The 17,581-nt window shown below is 42.9% G+C and overlaps 1 protein-coding gene across 5 annotated transcripts in view; it reads right to left on the bottom strand.

Moving 5' to 3' along the window:
• The window catches only part of wdfy4 (WDFY family member 4), a 358,785-nt gene extending 341,581 nt beyond the window's left edge, over positions 1-17,204 (bottom strand). For 3 of the 5 annotated variants that reach the window (XM_072282880.1, XM_072282882.1, XM_072282885.1), the window contains exons 1-2: positions 17,006-17,204; positions 11,190-11,357 (exon numbers count right to left, since the gene is read on the bottom strand). In XM_072282880.1, the coding sequence (XP_072138981.1) occupies positions 11,190-11,318 (129 nt within the window). In that variant the 5' untranslated portion in view covers positions 11,319-11,357; positions 17,006-17,204. The remainder of the gene's footprint in view (positions 1-11,189; positions 11,358-17,005) is intronic. The other 2 variants (XM_072282881.1, XM_072282884.1) reach the window with 2 other exon arrangements.
• Positions 17,205-17,581: the final 377 nt, after the last annotated feature.

The following is a 17,581-nucleotide window of genomic DNA, read 5'->3' as shown; positions in this document are numbered from 1 at the left end:
TGTTCTTGGGTCGAGTCAAGAGCCTGTCATCCACAGTTCCTGGGTCGAGTCGAGTGCCTGCCATCCAGCTGAGCTTTGCCGGCCTTTTGCCACTTCACGTGCTACCCGGAGTCAAGATATGATTGGACTGTCGTTGTTGGTTTTTGTCATCTTGTGTCCAGCTGAGTATTGCAGGCCATTTGCCGCTGCACCAAGCCGCGATACGAATTGTCTGTCATTGTTTGTTTTTGTCGTCTTGTGTCTGGCTGAGTATTGCAGCCCGTTTACCGCTGCTCCAAGCCGCGATATGAATTGTCTGTCATTGTTTGGTTTTGTCGCTCGGTGTCCAAGTCAAGTCCAAGTCCAGGCTCCAAGTCCAAGTCAGTGTTCAAGTCCGCGTAAGAATCCTAACCCGCTCTCCGCGCCTGTGTCCTGCACTTAGGTCCGCTCCCAAATTCCTCACTGCAGCAGAACGGACCAGCCAAACATGGACCCAGCGGGCATAGACACTGTCTTACTAACCAGAGTCCCCTCCTGCCAAACCCACCCCCCCCACCCACCCAGGTTGTCGATAATCCAGGCCTGTTGGATCGCCTGGAGGCTCCCGTTGGGGAGGGGGTGGAACTGTCATGGTCCAGTCTGTTGACTCCTTATTTCAGTTAATTTCCTTTTCCCCGTGATCCACTGGGCTCCTTGATTAGGGCACCTGATCCTCATACGAACTGGCAGCATAAAAACTCTGGCTTACATCTACTCGCTACTGGTTCGTCACCTCAGCAGGGCGGCTACGCTCGTTCCGGGCCACCGAGAATGAGTCGAGTCGAGAGCCAGCTGTCTGCAGTTCCTGGGTCGAGTCGAGAGCCTGCCATCCGCTGTTCCTGGGTCAAGTCGAGAGCCTGTCGTCTGCTGTTCCTGGGTCGAGTCAAGAGCCTGTCGTCCGCTGTTCCTGGGTCGAGTTGAAAGCCTGTCATCCTCTGTTCCTGGGTCGAGTCGAGAGCCTGCCGCCCAGCTGAGTTTTCCTGGCCGTTTGCCGCTTCACGTGCTACCCTGTGTCGAGATACGAATGGACTGTCCTTGGTTTTTGTCATCTCATGTCCGGCTGAGTATTGCAGGCTGTTTACCGCTGCTCCAAGCCGCGATACAAATTGTCTGTCATTGTTTGGTTTTGTCACTCGGTGTCCAAGTCAAGTCCAAGTCCAGGATCCGAGTCCAAGTCAACGTTCAAGTCCGCATAAGAATCCTAACCCACTCTCCGTGCCTGTGTCCTGCAGTTGGGTCTGCTCCCAAACGCCTCACTGCAACAATTTATTGTGTTTTATTATTATTCTTATGCTCTTTATCTTTTAGTGTATTTTCTGTGTTGCATCAGATCGGGAGCAACAATTATTTCATTTTCCTTTACAGTTGTGTACTGGAAATGACATTAAATAATTCTGAATGATGAATGATTCTTGAACGAATGATCTTGAATCTCTCTTTCTGATTTTCCCCCAATGTGATAAACCAACGATGCTGCCCTTTATCAAAAAGTTTTCAGAAGTTCACCTGTACCAGATTAACTACATTTCCTATTGACACTCTGCATCGACAGCACAGTAGTGTAATGATTAGCGTAACACTTTACAGCACCAGTAATCGGAAGACCAGGGTTTAATTTCTGCCGCTATCTATAAGGAGTTTGTACATTCACCCTGTGTCTGCATGGTTTTCTTCCCAGTGTTCCAGTTTCTTCCCACATACCAAAGATGCATAGGTTACGATTAGTGAGTTCCAGACATGCTATGTTGGCGCTGGAAGTATGGTGACACTTGTGGGCTGCCCCCAGCACAGTACTCAGACTTTATTGATCATTGACACAAACAACACACTTCACTGTATGTTTTGATGTTTTGATGCACATGTGACAAATAAAGATATTCTCTTACTCTCTAATCTCTGTTCCTTCATTAAAAGCTTGAGCATATTAGTTAGACATAATTTGCCTTTAAAAATCAATGTTAGCTTTTTCTAATGAATTCACACTTATTCATTGATTACTAATTCTGTTCTTGTTACTATTTCAACACTTTCCAAGCTACATTGGCTTCTCTTAGTTAAGCACAATGGAATTTATATGCACATTCTGTAGGCAGAAGGGATTTCATGTAGTTTAGTTAAAGAATAAAGATAATCTTTAATTATCACATGTACATTGAAACACGCAGCAAAATGCATCATTTGTATCAAGAATGTGCTGAGGGATGCCCACAAGTACTGCCGTGCATCCAGAGCCAACAATACATGCCCTCAACTTGGCATTTGATTATTAGTTTCATTAGTTAAACACAACAGCATTGTGGAATGAAGGATCTGTTCCTATGCTACGCTGTACTGTTCTGTGTCCTAAAGCCAATCCTTAATTGCTGAGTACATTCCGACACCTTTCCTTGCAAAGGGCTGTTTCCATCAGCAACCTGGGATATGTTCTACCTGAACCAGGTAACTATCCTCTTTAAGTACTGTTACTTTTCCAATACCTCCTTTTCATCAACCTGTAGCCCATTTAGACTCACGGCCTCAGTTTCCTGTCACAATATGCCTGCAGCGTCTCTGACAGGAAGGTGGTGCAGGAGCCTCAGGACACACACCACCAGGTTCAGGAGCAGGTTATTATCCCTTAACCATTAGGCTCTTGAACCAGAGGGGATAACTTCACTCAACTTCACTCAGCCCATCACTAAACTGTTCCCACAACCAATGGACTCACTTTCAAGGACTCTTCATTTCATGGTCTCGATATTTATTGCTTATTTATTATTATTATTATTATTTTGTTTGCTTTTTCAGTTGTTTCTTTGTATTTATTGCTAATGCCCACAAGAAAATGAATCTCAGAGTTGTATATGGTGAGCTATGCAGTATATACTTTGATAATCAATTTACTTTGAATTGACTTCAAACTTCTGTAAGGACTGATGTAAAGGACATGATCACATTCATGCCCTCTTCTCCACAAACATCAAATCGGCATCATCTCTTCTCTTATATAATAAATTAAGTTTCCCTTAATAAATAAAACAAATTATAAACCTTATATTACGTTCTGGATATATTACATTAACTATGAGAATTGCCCTACATGGGTTTCTTTGGAAGTCAACTCTGTTATGAAATTTTCCATTATTTCTTTCTTGGATCCTCGCTTCCTTTATCTTTAAATAAACTAACTGACAATGTGGTAGTCAAACATACTTTGAGGATTTGGTTACAGTTTAGAAAACATTTTGGTTTATTGAGATTCTCCCTCTCAAGTCCCATCTTTCCTAATTGTTTTTTTAAACCATCTTTAATTGACTTATCTTCTAAAGAATGGGATAGATTGGGTATTAAACAATTTCAGGATTTGTTTGATGGAGGGAATCTCTCTTCTTTTGTGCAACTCTCAACGAAATTTAACCTTTCCAACACTCACTTCTTTCGATACTTACAGATTAGAGATTTTTTAAGATATCAATTACATACATTTCCTACAAGTCCAGATAAGAATATAACAGATACAATTTTTAATCTGAAACCCTTTGATAATGGATCAATCTTACATTTATAATCTACTGTTGGTACTGAGAAAGGCCTCTTTAGATAAAATTAAAGGAGATTGAGAAAAGGATTTACAGATTTTCATATCTGAAGAGAGCTGGAAGATTATTTTAAAATTAATTAATTCTTCATCATTATGTGCTCGTCATTCTTTATTACAATTCAAAATGATACATAGAGTTCATATGACTAAAGACAAGCCCTTTCGTTTCTACGCAGTTATTTCCCCTTACTGTGATAGATGTACTAATGGTGTGGCCACACTAATACATATGTTTTGGACATGTCTGAGCCTTGAAAAATTTTGGAAAGATGTATTTCAAACTTTTTCTGTACTCTTCAATGTCAGTTTTAAGCCCAATCCTTTGACTGCCATGTTTGATATTGTTGAGGATAGTGCTACAAAATTGAAGCCATCTAATTTGCGGGTATTGGCCTTTATGTATCTTATGGCCAGGAGGGCGATCTTGCTCAAATGGAAGGAAGCCGCCCCGCCCACTCATGCTCAATGGCTACCTGACGTTATGTTGTGCCTTGATCTAGAGAAGATTCGTTGTTCGATTTCTGATTCTAAACATGATTTTCTAATGTTATGGGGACCCTTTCTGAATTATTTTCATAATATTTGAACTGTTATTAAAGTATGGATCTGAGCCATTATTATTATAATATCATATGGAAAAGTATTTTCCTTTTTTCTTCTCTTTTTTTTACCAACTCATTTTGGTAGTGGGGGTAGATGCTTTCTAATAAAATACAATTATTTTATTTTATTTCATTTCATAATTCAATCTTTTTTCTACATGATTGATTTGGAATATGGGATACTGTGATCATATTACTGTGATTTAAATGTAATTTGTATTATTTACTTGTATCCTTATGAATTTTGTATTTGTATTCATGCAATTTATATATCAATAAAAATATTGAAAGAGAGAACCTTTCCCTATTTGTTCCAACAGAATCCTTGTAAGTTCCCCTTGTGTCTGCTGTCAGTCTTTTCTAATACCCTTTCCTTGCCTCTCATGTCATTTCCCTCTGAGCCTGGTTGTTCCTTGTCTTAATACCTGGTTTTGACTTCTGTCCCATGGGAATATACTTACACATATGCTGGAGAAGTCTCACCTGCCAGCCTTCAATTCCAGTTCTTCTTCAATTGATCACCTCAGCCTGGTGTGGTCTATATCCTTTTCCACGGGTGTTCTAAATTCTCATGACATTATCAAGTCAAATCAAGGTTCACGGTTACCTACAAGTTCCCCCATTTGGCCTGGATCATTTACCAGAACAAATCAATTCTGTCTTATTGCACCAAACATCTACTGATCAAAATAGTCTTCCTCAACACACTTCAGAAGCTACTGTCAATTATATAATTACTATCCTAGCTCATATCTCGATAATTGAAGTTCCTCAATATCAAATTAAGATTGAACCATTCTGGCATCTCTCTTACTCCTTCTCTTCTCCTTACCTGCCCACCACCTCCCCCTGGGTCCCCTCCTCCTTCCTTTTCTGCCATGGTCCAGTCTCCTCTCCTATTAGATTCCTTCTTCTCTAGCCCTTTACCTTTTCCATCTATCTCCTTCATGATTCTCACTTCATCCCCCCTCCCCTACCCACCCACCTTCCCCCTCACCTGGTCTCACCTAACACCAAAGCAACACACACAAAATGCTGGAGGAACAGAATATGCAGAGGGCATTTCAGTCCCAGATCCTTCATGAGGACACGTCTTCTTTATATATTTTACACTAGTTTAACATTATCTATGATTTTGACAACATTTATCTTAATTTTGGTTTATAATGTAACTGATATATGTATTTGAACTAATTCACCTCTTGACCGTATCTTTGCCTTTTAAAAAGATCAATCAAAAGAGTAATAAAGAAAGAAAGAGGACCCTTCTTCAACTATCACCTGCCACCTTCTGCTCCTCCCCTTCCCCCACTTTCTTATTCTGGCTTCTTCCCCTTTCTTTCTCGTCCTGATGAAGGGTCTTGACACAAAATGTGGACTGTTTATTCCTCTCCATAAATGCTGTCTGATCCGCTAAGTTCCTCCATCATTTTGTATGTGTTACTCTGAATTTCCAGCATCCAGGAGGAGGAGAAGATGGCGGCGCGACAGCAGCGCGCGCGGCCTCTCCAGTGAATGATATCTGTAATCTATCAAGTAGGGGACTGTGCACAATTCTGATTTGATGGAGACAGACGTGAGAGTACGGAGGAACATCTGGAGAAACTTCTGAAATGCCAGCTTCACTGCCACTAGTACTGTGTGGTAACGGAATTTCCGGAGCAGAAGGCCCCGAATTCTCGGCTTTGCTTGTTTCAGCAGCCGGGGCTAGGTCGAAGACGCTCAGCAGAGGATGGCACTTGGGAGGCTGTATCGGAGGGGCTGGTTGGAGGCTCAAAGTTTTCAGATGGACAGACTCAGTGTCGGCTGTGGTCAGCTGCTTCCGAGGCATCGGCAAGTTGTCAGTGCCTGGAGGTTTATGGCAGGGAGTTTCTCCCTTTTGCCGCCTGCTATCGGGGACTCAGGAGTTGATCGACTCGGGGACTTTGAGACTTTTTTTTACCGTGCCCATGATTTGTTCTTTATCAAATTATGGTATTGCTTTGCACTGCTGTAACTATACGTTATAATTATGTGGTTCTGTCAGTGTTAGTCTTTGGTTTGTCCTGTTTTTCTGTGATATCACTCTGGAGAAACATTGTATCATTTCTTAATGCATGTATGCATTTCTAAATGACAATAAAAGAGGACTGAGTGTTCTCATAATCTAATCTGCAGAATCTCTTATGCTTATAGCCATCAAATGCCTGTTCTATGTGCCTGCAACCATCCTGTTGAAAGGCACAAAAATCTCTAGGAACTGAGATCAACACTTAGAAGCAAACCTGGGACCTCAATATCCCTGAAATTTTTTTTAAAAAGACACTGGAAATCTGAAATTGAAAGAGAATGCTGGAGGTCCTCAGCAGGTCAGGCCGCATCTGTGGGAAGAAAAGAAGAGTCAATGTTTCAGGTCAAAGACCAACCTGATTAAAGGTCTTTCACTTGAAATGTTAACCCTGTTTCTCTTCCCATTGATGTAGCCTAGCCTGATGAGTATTTTCAGTACTTTTTTGTTTTCAGTTCATCTCAAAATCCTTACCACCGGTTGGGAATAGTGATCTATCATGAAAACCAGCCTCCTTCCACTAATTCTGTCTGAACTTCCCGCTGCCTCAGGAAAGCAGCCAACATAATCAAGAACCCCTTTCACCTGGTCAATTTCAACTCCCCTCAGCCTCCTCCTCCCAACTCTCTCCATCAGGGAGAAGATAGAAAGCTTGAGAACGAACACCAGGCTCAAAGAGAAATTTATGTTAGTGATGGACTCGACCTCACAGTCAACCTCATCATGGCTTTGTACAATATTGTCTGCCTTTCCCTCTTCACTTTGTAACATTCTATTCTGCATTTAGTTGTTGCTTCTTCCTTTGTGCTACCTCAACGTCATTACGTTTGGAATGATCTGCCTGGATGACAAGCAAAACTAGCTTTTCACTGTATCTTTGCACATATGATAACAATAAACCAATTGCCATGACATTACACCTAGTGCCAAAAAATGTAAAAGTTCCCTCATAAATGAGTTTAGAAACAGAATCAGAATTGCTAACACGAGGAATTCTGCAGATGCTGGAAATTCAAGCAACACACGTCAAAGTTGCTGGTGAACGCAGCAGGTCAGGCAGCATCTCTAGGAAGAGGTACAGTCGACGTTTCAGGCCGAGACCCTTCATCAGGACTAACTGAAGGAAGAGTTAGTAAGAGATCTGAAAGTGGGAGGGGGAGGGGGAGATCTAAAATGATAGGAGAAGACAGGAGGGGGAGGGATGGAGCCAAGAGCTGGACAGGTGATTGGCAAAAGGGATATGAGAGGCTCATGGGACAGGAAACCCAGGAAGAAGGAAAAGGGGGAGGGGGGGAAACCCAGAGGATGGGCAAGGGGTATAGTCAGAGGGACAAATGGAGAAAAAGGAGAGTGAAAGAAAGAATGTGTGTATATAAATAACGGATGGGGTAAGAGGGGGAGGTGGGGCATTAGCGGAAGTTAGAGAATCGCTATATTGATTATGGTTCGGTGCCAAGCATAAAACACAGGACAATACTATAACAGACAACACAACAGCAACCAACAATTTACAAAACAATAATGCAAACAGCCATGAGCAACCAACGATTAGCAGAACAAACATCAATAATCAAACTTAAATAAATGTGAACATATGAACAGTTCCAATAATTATCACAGAACACAGACAGCAGGAAAGACCATTTCATGGATGTTGTGCAGAGACAGTCAGGGTATTACACCTGAGTGAGTTTTGTTGAGAAGCTGGATAGCTACAGGAAAGAAACTTTAGAGATGACATGTATTCCTGGTGGTGATAGACTTGTAGTGTCTCCCTGATTCTCCCTGATGGTAATTTAGTGAATAAGTGACTGTTAGGGTGGGTGGAGTCAGCAGATAACAAATCTAGGGTCTACTGGATTATCTTCAAAAGATGATGCTTCAAAAAGGCAACACCCATGATTAAGTACTCCCATTAACTCAGGACATGTTCTCTTCTCATTGCTCCCATCAGTAAGCAGGTACAGGAGCCTGAAGGCACACACTCAACATTTCAGGAAAAGCTTCTTCCCTTCCACCATTAGGCTTCTGAATTGACATTGAACCCATGCACACTACCTCAATTTTTTTTTTCATTTTCATTTTTAAATCTTTTTTATTAATTATTATTGAAGATCAACAAAAAAAATTAAAGTAATCAAGTCAACATGTCAATATGTACAATGAGGAATTAAATTACCAAATAACTGATTAACAAAGCTAAACAATATATCAATAATAAGAAGAAAAAATAAAGTGTAAAAACAATTTTTTTGGAAAGAAGAAAGAAGGGAAAAAAGGACTCCTACTAACTAAAAACAAAAAAACCAAAAAAAAAACCATTGGGAGTACAAGCCCGGAGCTGTACGCCATACAAGCTTCCATAAAAGAAAAACATCAATCCGCCAACTCAGATCCATTTAAACAAGAATCAGAAGGAAACCATCTTAATTAACTCAAATCAGATGATGGTAGTGGGCAAAAGAACCCCACCTTTTCTCAAAGTCAAATCAAGGATCAAAAGTTCGACTTCTGATTTTCTCCAAACTAAGACATAGCATCACCTGAGAGAACCATCGTATCAAAGTGGGAGCAGAGGCATCTTTCCATTTCAATATAATAGCCCTTCTGGCCAATAATGTAACCAACCAGCAGCTTCCGAGCTGTTCAGCATCACTTATTAACTCTTTTTTAATCGATTATGGTTTGATCGAAATCTGGAAACATCTACATCCTAATGACAGAGATTATTCCTTTTATCCACATGTCTACAAAAAAATTTGAAATCGATTATTTTTTCTTCTTCTCTCCCTATTTGCAATACTTACTTAATTTTTATACTTTATGTATAAATTTCTTACTGTAATTTATAGTTTTTTATTATGTATTGAAATGTACTGCTGCCATAAGACAACATATTTCACGCAACACACATAAAATGCTGAAGGAAGTCAGCAGGCCAGGCAGCATCTATGGAAAAGAGTAACAGTTGTCATTTTGGGCTGATTACCCTTCATCAGGACTGGAAAAAAAAGATGACAAGTCCTGATGAAAGCTCTTGGCCCAAAACATTGACTGTTTACACTTTTCCATAAATGCTACCTGGCCTGCTGAGTTCCTCCAGCATTTTGTGTATGTTGCTTGGATTTCCAGCAGATTTTCTCATCTTCGAGAAACATATTTGATGACATGCCAATGATATTAAACCTGATTCTGATTATAAAAGATCAAGGATCGACAGTCAACTTCATTCACCATGTATTGGGAATTTGCGGTGGTGTGTTGGCACAACATGCAAAAAATAAACATTCAACAACTTAAAAGAGTAAAGAATTGAATAAAAAAAAAGTTGGAAGTTAAACCACAGATCTGAAATAAAACGTGCATAAATACATGAATACCAGCGTGTATTTACAATGTAACCAGCTTTATAAAAAGTGGTTTAAAGTGTTTACAGTGCAGTGATGGGGTAATAGATAGAGTGAGGGGGTTAACGAGAATGGTTGATCAGATTAAAGATTTGTAATTTGGCACCTTTGGATTTTCCTGAGGAAATCAGCCAAAGTGTTTCACAATTAACATAAACAATGGAAATCTTTAGCACAGAAAGTTACTGTCTGAACTGTAAAAAATAAAGCTGCAGTTCAACACCCTTTTGGAATTCACTGACCTGGAACATTATCTCAGTTCCTCACACAACAAATGCTCATTAGTTTCTTGCTAATTCAGACTTCAACACCTGGTGTATTTTGTAATTGGACCCGGCCCAATACGACATGGGCACACATCTCCCCACCATCGTTAGTATCTATACGAGGCTCTACCTCACCATCTGGGTCGTCTCTATTTCCTGAGGAGACTGAGGTCCTTTAACATCTGCCGGACAATGCTGAGGATGTTCTACGAGTCTGTGGTGGCCAATGCTATCATGTTTGCTGTTGTGTGCTGGGGCAGCAGGCTGAGGGTAGCAGACACCAACAGAATCAACAAACTCATTCGTAAGGCCAGTGATGTTGTGGGGATGGAACTGGACTCTCTCACAGTGGTGTCTGAAAAGAGGATGCTGTCTAAGTTGCATGCCATCTTGGTCAATGTCTCCCATCCACTACATAATGTACTGGTTAGGCACAGGAGTACATTCAGCCAGAGACTCGTTCCACCGAGATGCAGCACAGAGCGTCATAGGAAGTCATTCCTGCCTGTGGCCATCAAACTTTACAACTCCTCCCTCGGAGGGTCAGACACCCTGAGCCAATAGGCTGGTCCTGGACTTATTTCATAATTTACTGGCATAATTTACATATTAATATTTAATGATTTATGGTTCTATTACTATTTATTATTTATGGTGCAACTGTAACGAAAACCAGTTTCCTCCGGGATCAATCAAGTATGACTATGACTATGACTATGGGTCATGCCATCTTCTCACAACTACCAGTAGACAAAAGGTACAATAGCCTGAAGTCCCACTCCACTGGAAAGGAAGTTTGTTCAAAAGCAACCACTTCCCTTCAACCATTTGGTTTTTGAATCAACCAGCAAAACCCTGAACTAAGGCATTTTTTCATTGTTCTACTCAAAGCTGTCTTCTTGTTTTAATTCATTTAAACATTGGCTTCATTTATCACATGTACATTAGTGAAATGCGTCATTTGAATCAAATCAAGTCAGCAAGGGTGCAGCCTGGCAGTGTCACCACACTTTGGCGAAAACATAGCAAGCTCTTACTTACTAACACTAACCCTAACCATACGTCTTTGGAATGTGGGAGGAAAGTGGAGGAAACCCACGCAGTCATGGGGAGAATGTACAAACTCCTTACAGAGAGCGGTGGAGATTGAACACTGCTTTTTGATCACTGGCACTGTAAAGCGATTGCGCTAACCGTTACACTATTGTGCCACCCTTCTCAATTCTAAATCTAATCCAAGTGGGATGACACAAAGTGGAAAGCAGGTACCTGGAGGAAGAGAGAGACAAGTCTAGTGCATGACTTCCTGTTTTCTTCCTGAGTACAAGATGGGAGCAAGTGCAGGTAATCAGAGATTTGCCTTTCCAGAATCTCCAAATCCAATGCTTTAGTATCCATTTCCTGCTGCTGCTTCGGCCTTTCCTTATCTCTCTCTATCTGGTGGAACAAAATAAGGGTGATGGTTTAAAATAAAAACAAGGGTAAATATTGTAAATTGCATGGGGGCCAAAAGGAACATCAGACAAGAAAAGTGAAAAATATGAGAACTCAATAGAAGGTGAATTAAAAGTATGCTGCAATAATAATAGGTAATATTCAACTACCAGAAAATCATAAGACCATAAGATGTTGGAGCAGAATTAGGCCACTCAGCCCATCAAGTCTGCTCTGCCATTCCATCATGTCAGATATATTGTCCCTCTCAACCCCATTCTCTTACTTTTGATGCCCTGACTAATCAAGAGCCTATCAACCTCCACTTTAAATATATCCAGTGACTTCACCTCCACAGCCATCCATGAAAATGAATTCCACAGGTTCACCTCCCTCTGGCTACAGAAATTCCTCCTCATCTCTGTTCTAAAAGGACGTCCCTTTATTCTGAGGCTGTGCCTTCTGGTCCTAGACTCCCCCACCATGGGAAACATCCTCTGGATGTCCTCTCTATCTAAGCCTTTCAATATTCGATAGGTTTCAATGAGATTCCCCCCACCTCTCATTCTTCTAAATTCCAGCAAGTACAGGCCCAGAACCATCAAATGCTCCTCATACCCTTTCATTTCCAGAACGATTCTTGTGAACCTCTTCTCAATCATCTCCAATGCCAGCACATCCTTTCTTAGATAAGGGACCCAAAACTGCTCACAATACTCCAAATCTTTCAGTCCAACACCACCAAAGTCCCACCACAGAGTTACCGGAGTTTTATCACAGGTGGAATACAATGTTTAAAAAGTGTGATTATCCACTTTAATACAATAAAGAAAAATATTGAGCATATTTCAAAAGGTGAGCAATTGGGAAGTGAATATTCATTGGACATGGGTGTTCTAGTCAATGATAACAAATGTACTATATGGACAAAATATGTTCTATGTTCATTGAGTTTTTTTTAAGGGGAGATTAATACATTATCGATTAGAAAGGGTATCAACGGTTACGAGCAAGAAGGCAGGAGAATGGGGTTGAGAGGGAAAATAAATCAACCATGGTCAAATGGTGGGGCAGATATGATGAGAAAAACATCCTATTTCTGCTCTGGCCCCTCCTTCGCCATTCCCCATTTATGATTTCCCCCTCTCACCGAATCTCCTTACCTGTCCATCACTTCCCTCTGGAGCTCCTCCCTCCTCCCTTTCTTCCATAATCTTCTGTCCTCTTTCTCCAGCCTTCTATCTACTTTACCAATCAACCTCCCAACTCTTACTGCACTCCTCCCCCTCCCAGTTTCACCTATTACCTTGTACTTCTCCTTCATTGTGCCCTGCCTTCTTACTCTGACCTCTCACCATTTTTTTTCCCAGTCCTGATGAAGGGTCTGGGCCTGAAACAACGACTGTTTATTCTTTTCCACAGACACTGCCTGGCCTGCTGAGCTCCTGAAGCATTTTCTAAAATCGACATACAGTGGGCCCTTCTAGCCCTTTGAGCCACCACACCCAGCAATCTCCCAATTTAATCCTAGCCTGATCACAGGACAATTTACAATGATCAATTAGCCTACCAACCGGTACTCCTTTGGACTGTGGGAGTAAACTGGAGCACCCGAAGGAAACCCATGCAGTCACGGAGAGAACGTACAAACTCCAAACAGCCACGGCGGGAATTGAACCCAGGTCGCTGGTACTGTAAAGCAATGTGCTAACCACAATACTACCGGGCCGCCCCCCCCACCCCCCATATGTGTTACTTGGGTTTCCAGCATCTGCTGATTTTCTCATGTTTGTGATCCTAATTCTGTCCCTATTTTTATGCACTTATGGTCTAATAGACAAATAGGAAGGCAAATGATATGTTGACCTTTATTGCTGGATAGTTTGAGTTTTCACTATAATTTTTTAAGAGTCTTGGTGAAGGTATGACTTGACAGAAGTACCATCAAGAGTGTCCTGTCTGGCTGCATCATTGTGTGGTCAGAAGCTGCAGGATCCTAAAGAGACGAGTTAAAACCTCTGAGAGGATAACCAGCGTCTCCCTCCGCACTAGGTGTGACATTTTCCAGGATCATTGCAGACGAAGGACACAATGCATTGGAGAGGATCCCTACCACCCATCCCACAATCTCTTTGACCCACCGCCGTCAGGAAGGGGGATACAGGAGCATCAGGACCGGGATTGCCAGACTGGGTAACGGCTTCTTCCCTCTGGCTATGAGACTAATGAATACCCTGCCACCACCGAGGTCTCATCACACAGACAGCGAGCTGTTTGCTGGTTACTGTTTACTGATTACCTGCGCTGTCCACCACATGCATTTTGACTCACAATTTATTAACTTATTTGTGGTAATATTGTGGTTTTATATGCTGTGTGTGTTATACATGATTTGTGGGTGCACTGTGGTCCAGAGGAAAGCTGTTCTGTTTGGTACAGGCAGATGACAATAAAGTTCAACTTGAACTTGAACGTTGAGTGCAATTTTGGTCTCCGTTCCTAAAGGATTTGCTTGCTACTGAGAGAATGCAGCGAAGAATTGCCAAACTTGCTGCTGGGATAAGGGTCTTGTTTTGTAATGTGAGATTGTATAGGCCAGGCGTCGAACTTCGTAAGTTTAGAAGAATGAGAAACAATATCAATGCGACACAGAAAACTCTGACAGAACTTACAGGGCAAAGTTTATTTTACACAGAGAGTGGCAGGTGCGTGGAATAGACTGCGAGGGACGGTGGTGCAAGCAGATATAAAGGTGGTGATAAAGAGCTTTTTAGACAGATACATGAATCTGTAAAGAATGGAGGGATATGGATCACATGCAGGCAGAAAGGATCTAGTTTAATTTGGTTTTATGTCCAGCACCGACTTTGTGGGCTGAAGGGCCTTCTTGTGCTGTACTGCTCCCTGTTCTATGCTCAGTGACCTCCACAAGAGAGTGGTTCTCTTAGTAGTGGTAGAAGGCGGGGGCGCATTCTCAGAGTAAGATGTAAGATGTATGTCACTGGAATGACGGGAAATGACTTCACTGGGACAATAGACAATAGACAATAGGTGCAGGAGTAGGCCATTCGGCCCTTCAAGCCAGCACCGCCATTCACTGTGATCATGGCTGATCATCCACAATCAGTACACCGTTCCTGCCTTCTCCCCATATCCCTTGACTTCGCTATCATTAAGAGCTCTATCTAACTCTTTCTTGAAAGCATCCAGAGAATTGGCCTCCACTGCCTTCTGAGGCAGAGCATTCCACAGATCCACAACTCTCTGGGTGAAAAAGTTTTCCCTCAACTCCGTTCTAACTCCGGACTGCAGGATGTCTTTGGATTTCTTTAGCACACACGGGAACCCCCGATCCCAGCTCCATACCACACACCAGGTTCTCCATCCTCAGTTCTATCCCTGTCAGCCATATCCCCCCAGCTCAGTCCAAGTGACCAGGGCCCCATATCCCAGCTCCATCACACACACAAGGGCCCCCAAACCCTGCTCTGACCCACACACCGGGACCCCCGACCTAGGCTCCATCCCAAACATCAGAATCCCCGAGCCTGGTGCTGACTCACATACCGGAAACCCCAAACCCAGCTCCGTCACACACACCAGAACCCCCGATCCTGGCTCTGTCCCACACATCGGGATTCCTGATCCTGGCTGCGTCCCTCACACTGGGACCCTCGATCTTGGCTCCATCACACACACAGGCCCACTCTGACTACTCATCAGGACCACCCCACCCCCCCCCCCCTCCCCGGATCTCAGCTCATTCCCATACACCGGGATCCCCAATCCAGACTCTGACCCACAAACTTGGACCCCCTGATCTTGGCTATGTCCCTTATGCTGGAACCCTTCAATCCCAGTTCCATCCCATGCATTGTGAAGCCCCGCCCCATCCCAGCTCTGACCCACATACTGGAATCTCTGTTCCCAGCTCTGACCCACACACCGTCACCCGGTACCCCTGTACTCAGAGGAACCCTGATTATGGCTGTGCCTTGGGGTTCCGTTGCATTGGCATCTCTACAGCACTCAGCAGGACCCCCATCTCCCACTCCAGCTGACTCATTGGGATGCCCGAACCTGGCTTTGCCCTACACAGACAGACCCCAATCCCAGTTCAGTACAAGTGAGCGGGATCTCAAATCATGATTCCATTCCACATACTGGGATTCCGATCTCAGCTATGACCCACTCACTGGGACCCCAGTCCTCAGCTCTGTCCCACTCAGCCTGCCCCTCATCCCCACCTCAGTCCAAGTGGCTGGGACACTGGATCCAGGTTCTCACTCACCAGGTGCTCCACCCAACTCCTCAAGACCCCTGTTCCCTTCACACACCAGGTGCTCAGTCATTATCTTTCTAAGAGAGACTGATACTGTTTGGAAATTAAATATTTATGGGGAATAGTGAAGGAAAATTATATTGAGGCAGAAGATCTGGGTCAGGGGTATCAATCTGGGGCCAATGGTAATGGTCCATAGCATTAAAAAGGTTGGGAACCCCTGCTCTAGATGAATAGTAGGATAGACATCTTATTGAGTTACTGCTCACCAATAGTGGCCACTCATACCAGACCTTTCATTTTTCACTTCATGTATTCAGTGTTTCGGCTTCTGTCAGCTTTAACTAACTGATTCCAGTGCCCACAACAGCAAGTTCCTGTAAGTTAACAAAGCTGTCTGGTGTTAACTTGCAAAAGCTCACCTGGTGGGAAACCCCATCTGTTAGGAAAGGAGGCTGTGGCAGGCTGATCCCCAGATGTTCACCAATTTACACAGTGGAGGCAAACACTGAGAAATCAGAACCTCCTCCTGCACTCCCAGCGCTCCACTAACCAAAAGTAGGCAGTCAGATGCATCAAGTTCCACAGCACCGAGATTTAATGCATTCATTTATAAGGTGCCCGACACCGGCCCCCTCGGTCTGAGTCGACGTAGTATTAGTAGTTATAAGAAGGCAGCCCCTTACCATTCAACCCATGCTGGAGACTCGCTCTTTCTGCCTCTACTACCACTCTACTACCACTCCATCTGCCTCTACTACCACTCCTGGAAGGGTGTACCATGCACCCACCGCTCTCTGAGTAAAAAAAAAAATCACCTCTCAAATTCCCACTATACATTCGTCCGATTACCTTCAGCTTGGGACCCCATGTTAGCCATTCCTGTCCTGAGAAAAAGTCTCTGGCTAGCCATACCACCTATGCCTCTTTTCATCTGTACACCTTGATCAAGTCACCTCTCATTCCCCTTCACTCCAAAGAGAAAAGCCCTAGCTCGCTCAAACTACTCTCATAAGACACATTCTCAAGTCCAGGCAGCATCCTGACAAACCTCCTCTGCACCCTCTCTAAAGTTTCCACATCCTTCCTACAATGAGGTGTCCAAAATTGAATACAATGTTCTAAGTATGGTCTAACCAGGGCTTTACCTCACAGCTCTTGAACTCAATCTCCCAACTAATGAAGACCAACACACTCCATAAGCCTTCTTGATCACCCTATCAACTTGCGCAGCTACTTTGAGGGATCGATGGAAGTGGACAGCAAGATCCTGCTCCTTCTCCACACTGTGTAATGACAGATTCTTCCAAAACACACAGAATGGAACATGGTAAAGAAACACCTAAGCAAGTGCAATAACAGGACTTACTTGACTGTGGCCACAAGGTAGATTCAAATTCCACTGGGGCGCGGCAGCTATATACGTGGGCGTCCCCAAGCTAGCAGCTTCATTCCTCCTTCAGAACACAAAGCCAGTAATGTAACCCATGTAAAACACAAGAACACTTGTTCTGTCTGGCAGCAGATCTTCGAGCAGCCAACAGACTCTCGAATCATGTGGCTTATTTTTCTGAGAAAAGAGGAAGTGAATTAAATGTGGGCCGTTCTTCCTCAATAAATCAGAGGACTTTGCACAAGCTGCTTGAGCAAAAAATAATCCAACCGTGCACTCCCTTTTCTACCATGTCAGTGTAATGACAGGCATTACAGGAAATTTCAGCATTCTGGCCAGAGTTTTTCCAGAAGTTAAAGTTGCTAAAGACCAAATACACACAGTGGCCACTTTATTAGGTACACCAATTTGTTATCTTCTACACATTGGTTGTTTGTCCGTCTTTATGTGTAGTTTTTCATTGATTCTATGTTCTTTCTTTGTAGCTACTGCAAACAGCTGCAAGAAAGTAAATCTCAGGGTACTTTATGGTGGTACCCACCTGCTTCCAGC

Source organism: Mobula birostris, chromosome 18, assembly GCF_030028105.1.
Source record: "Mobula birostris isolate sMobBir1 chromosome 18, sMobBir1.hap1, whole genome shotgun sequence".
Taxonomy (NCBI): Eukaryota; Metazoa; Chordata; class Chondrichthyes; order Myliobatiformes; family Myliobatidae; genus Mobula; species Mobula birostris.
This window is presented reverse-complemented; position numbering and strand designations above follow the sequence as displayed.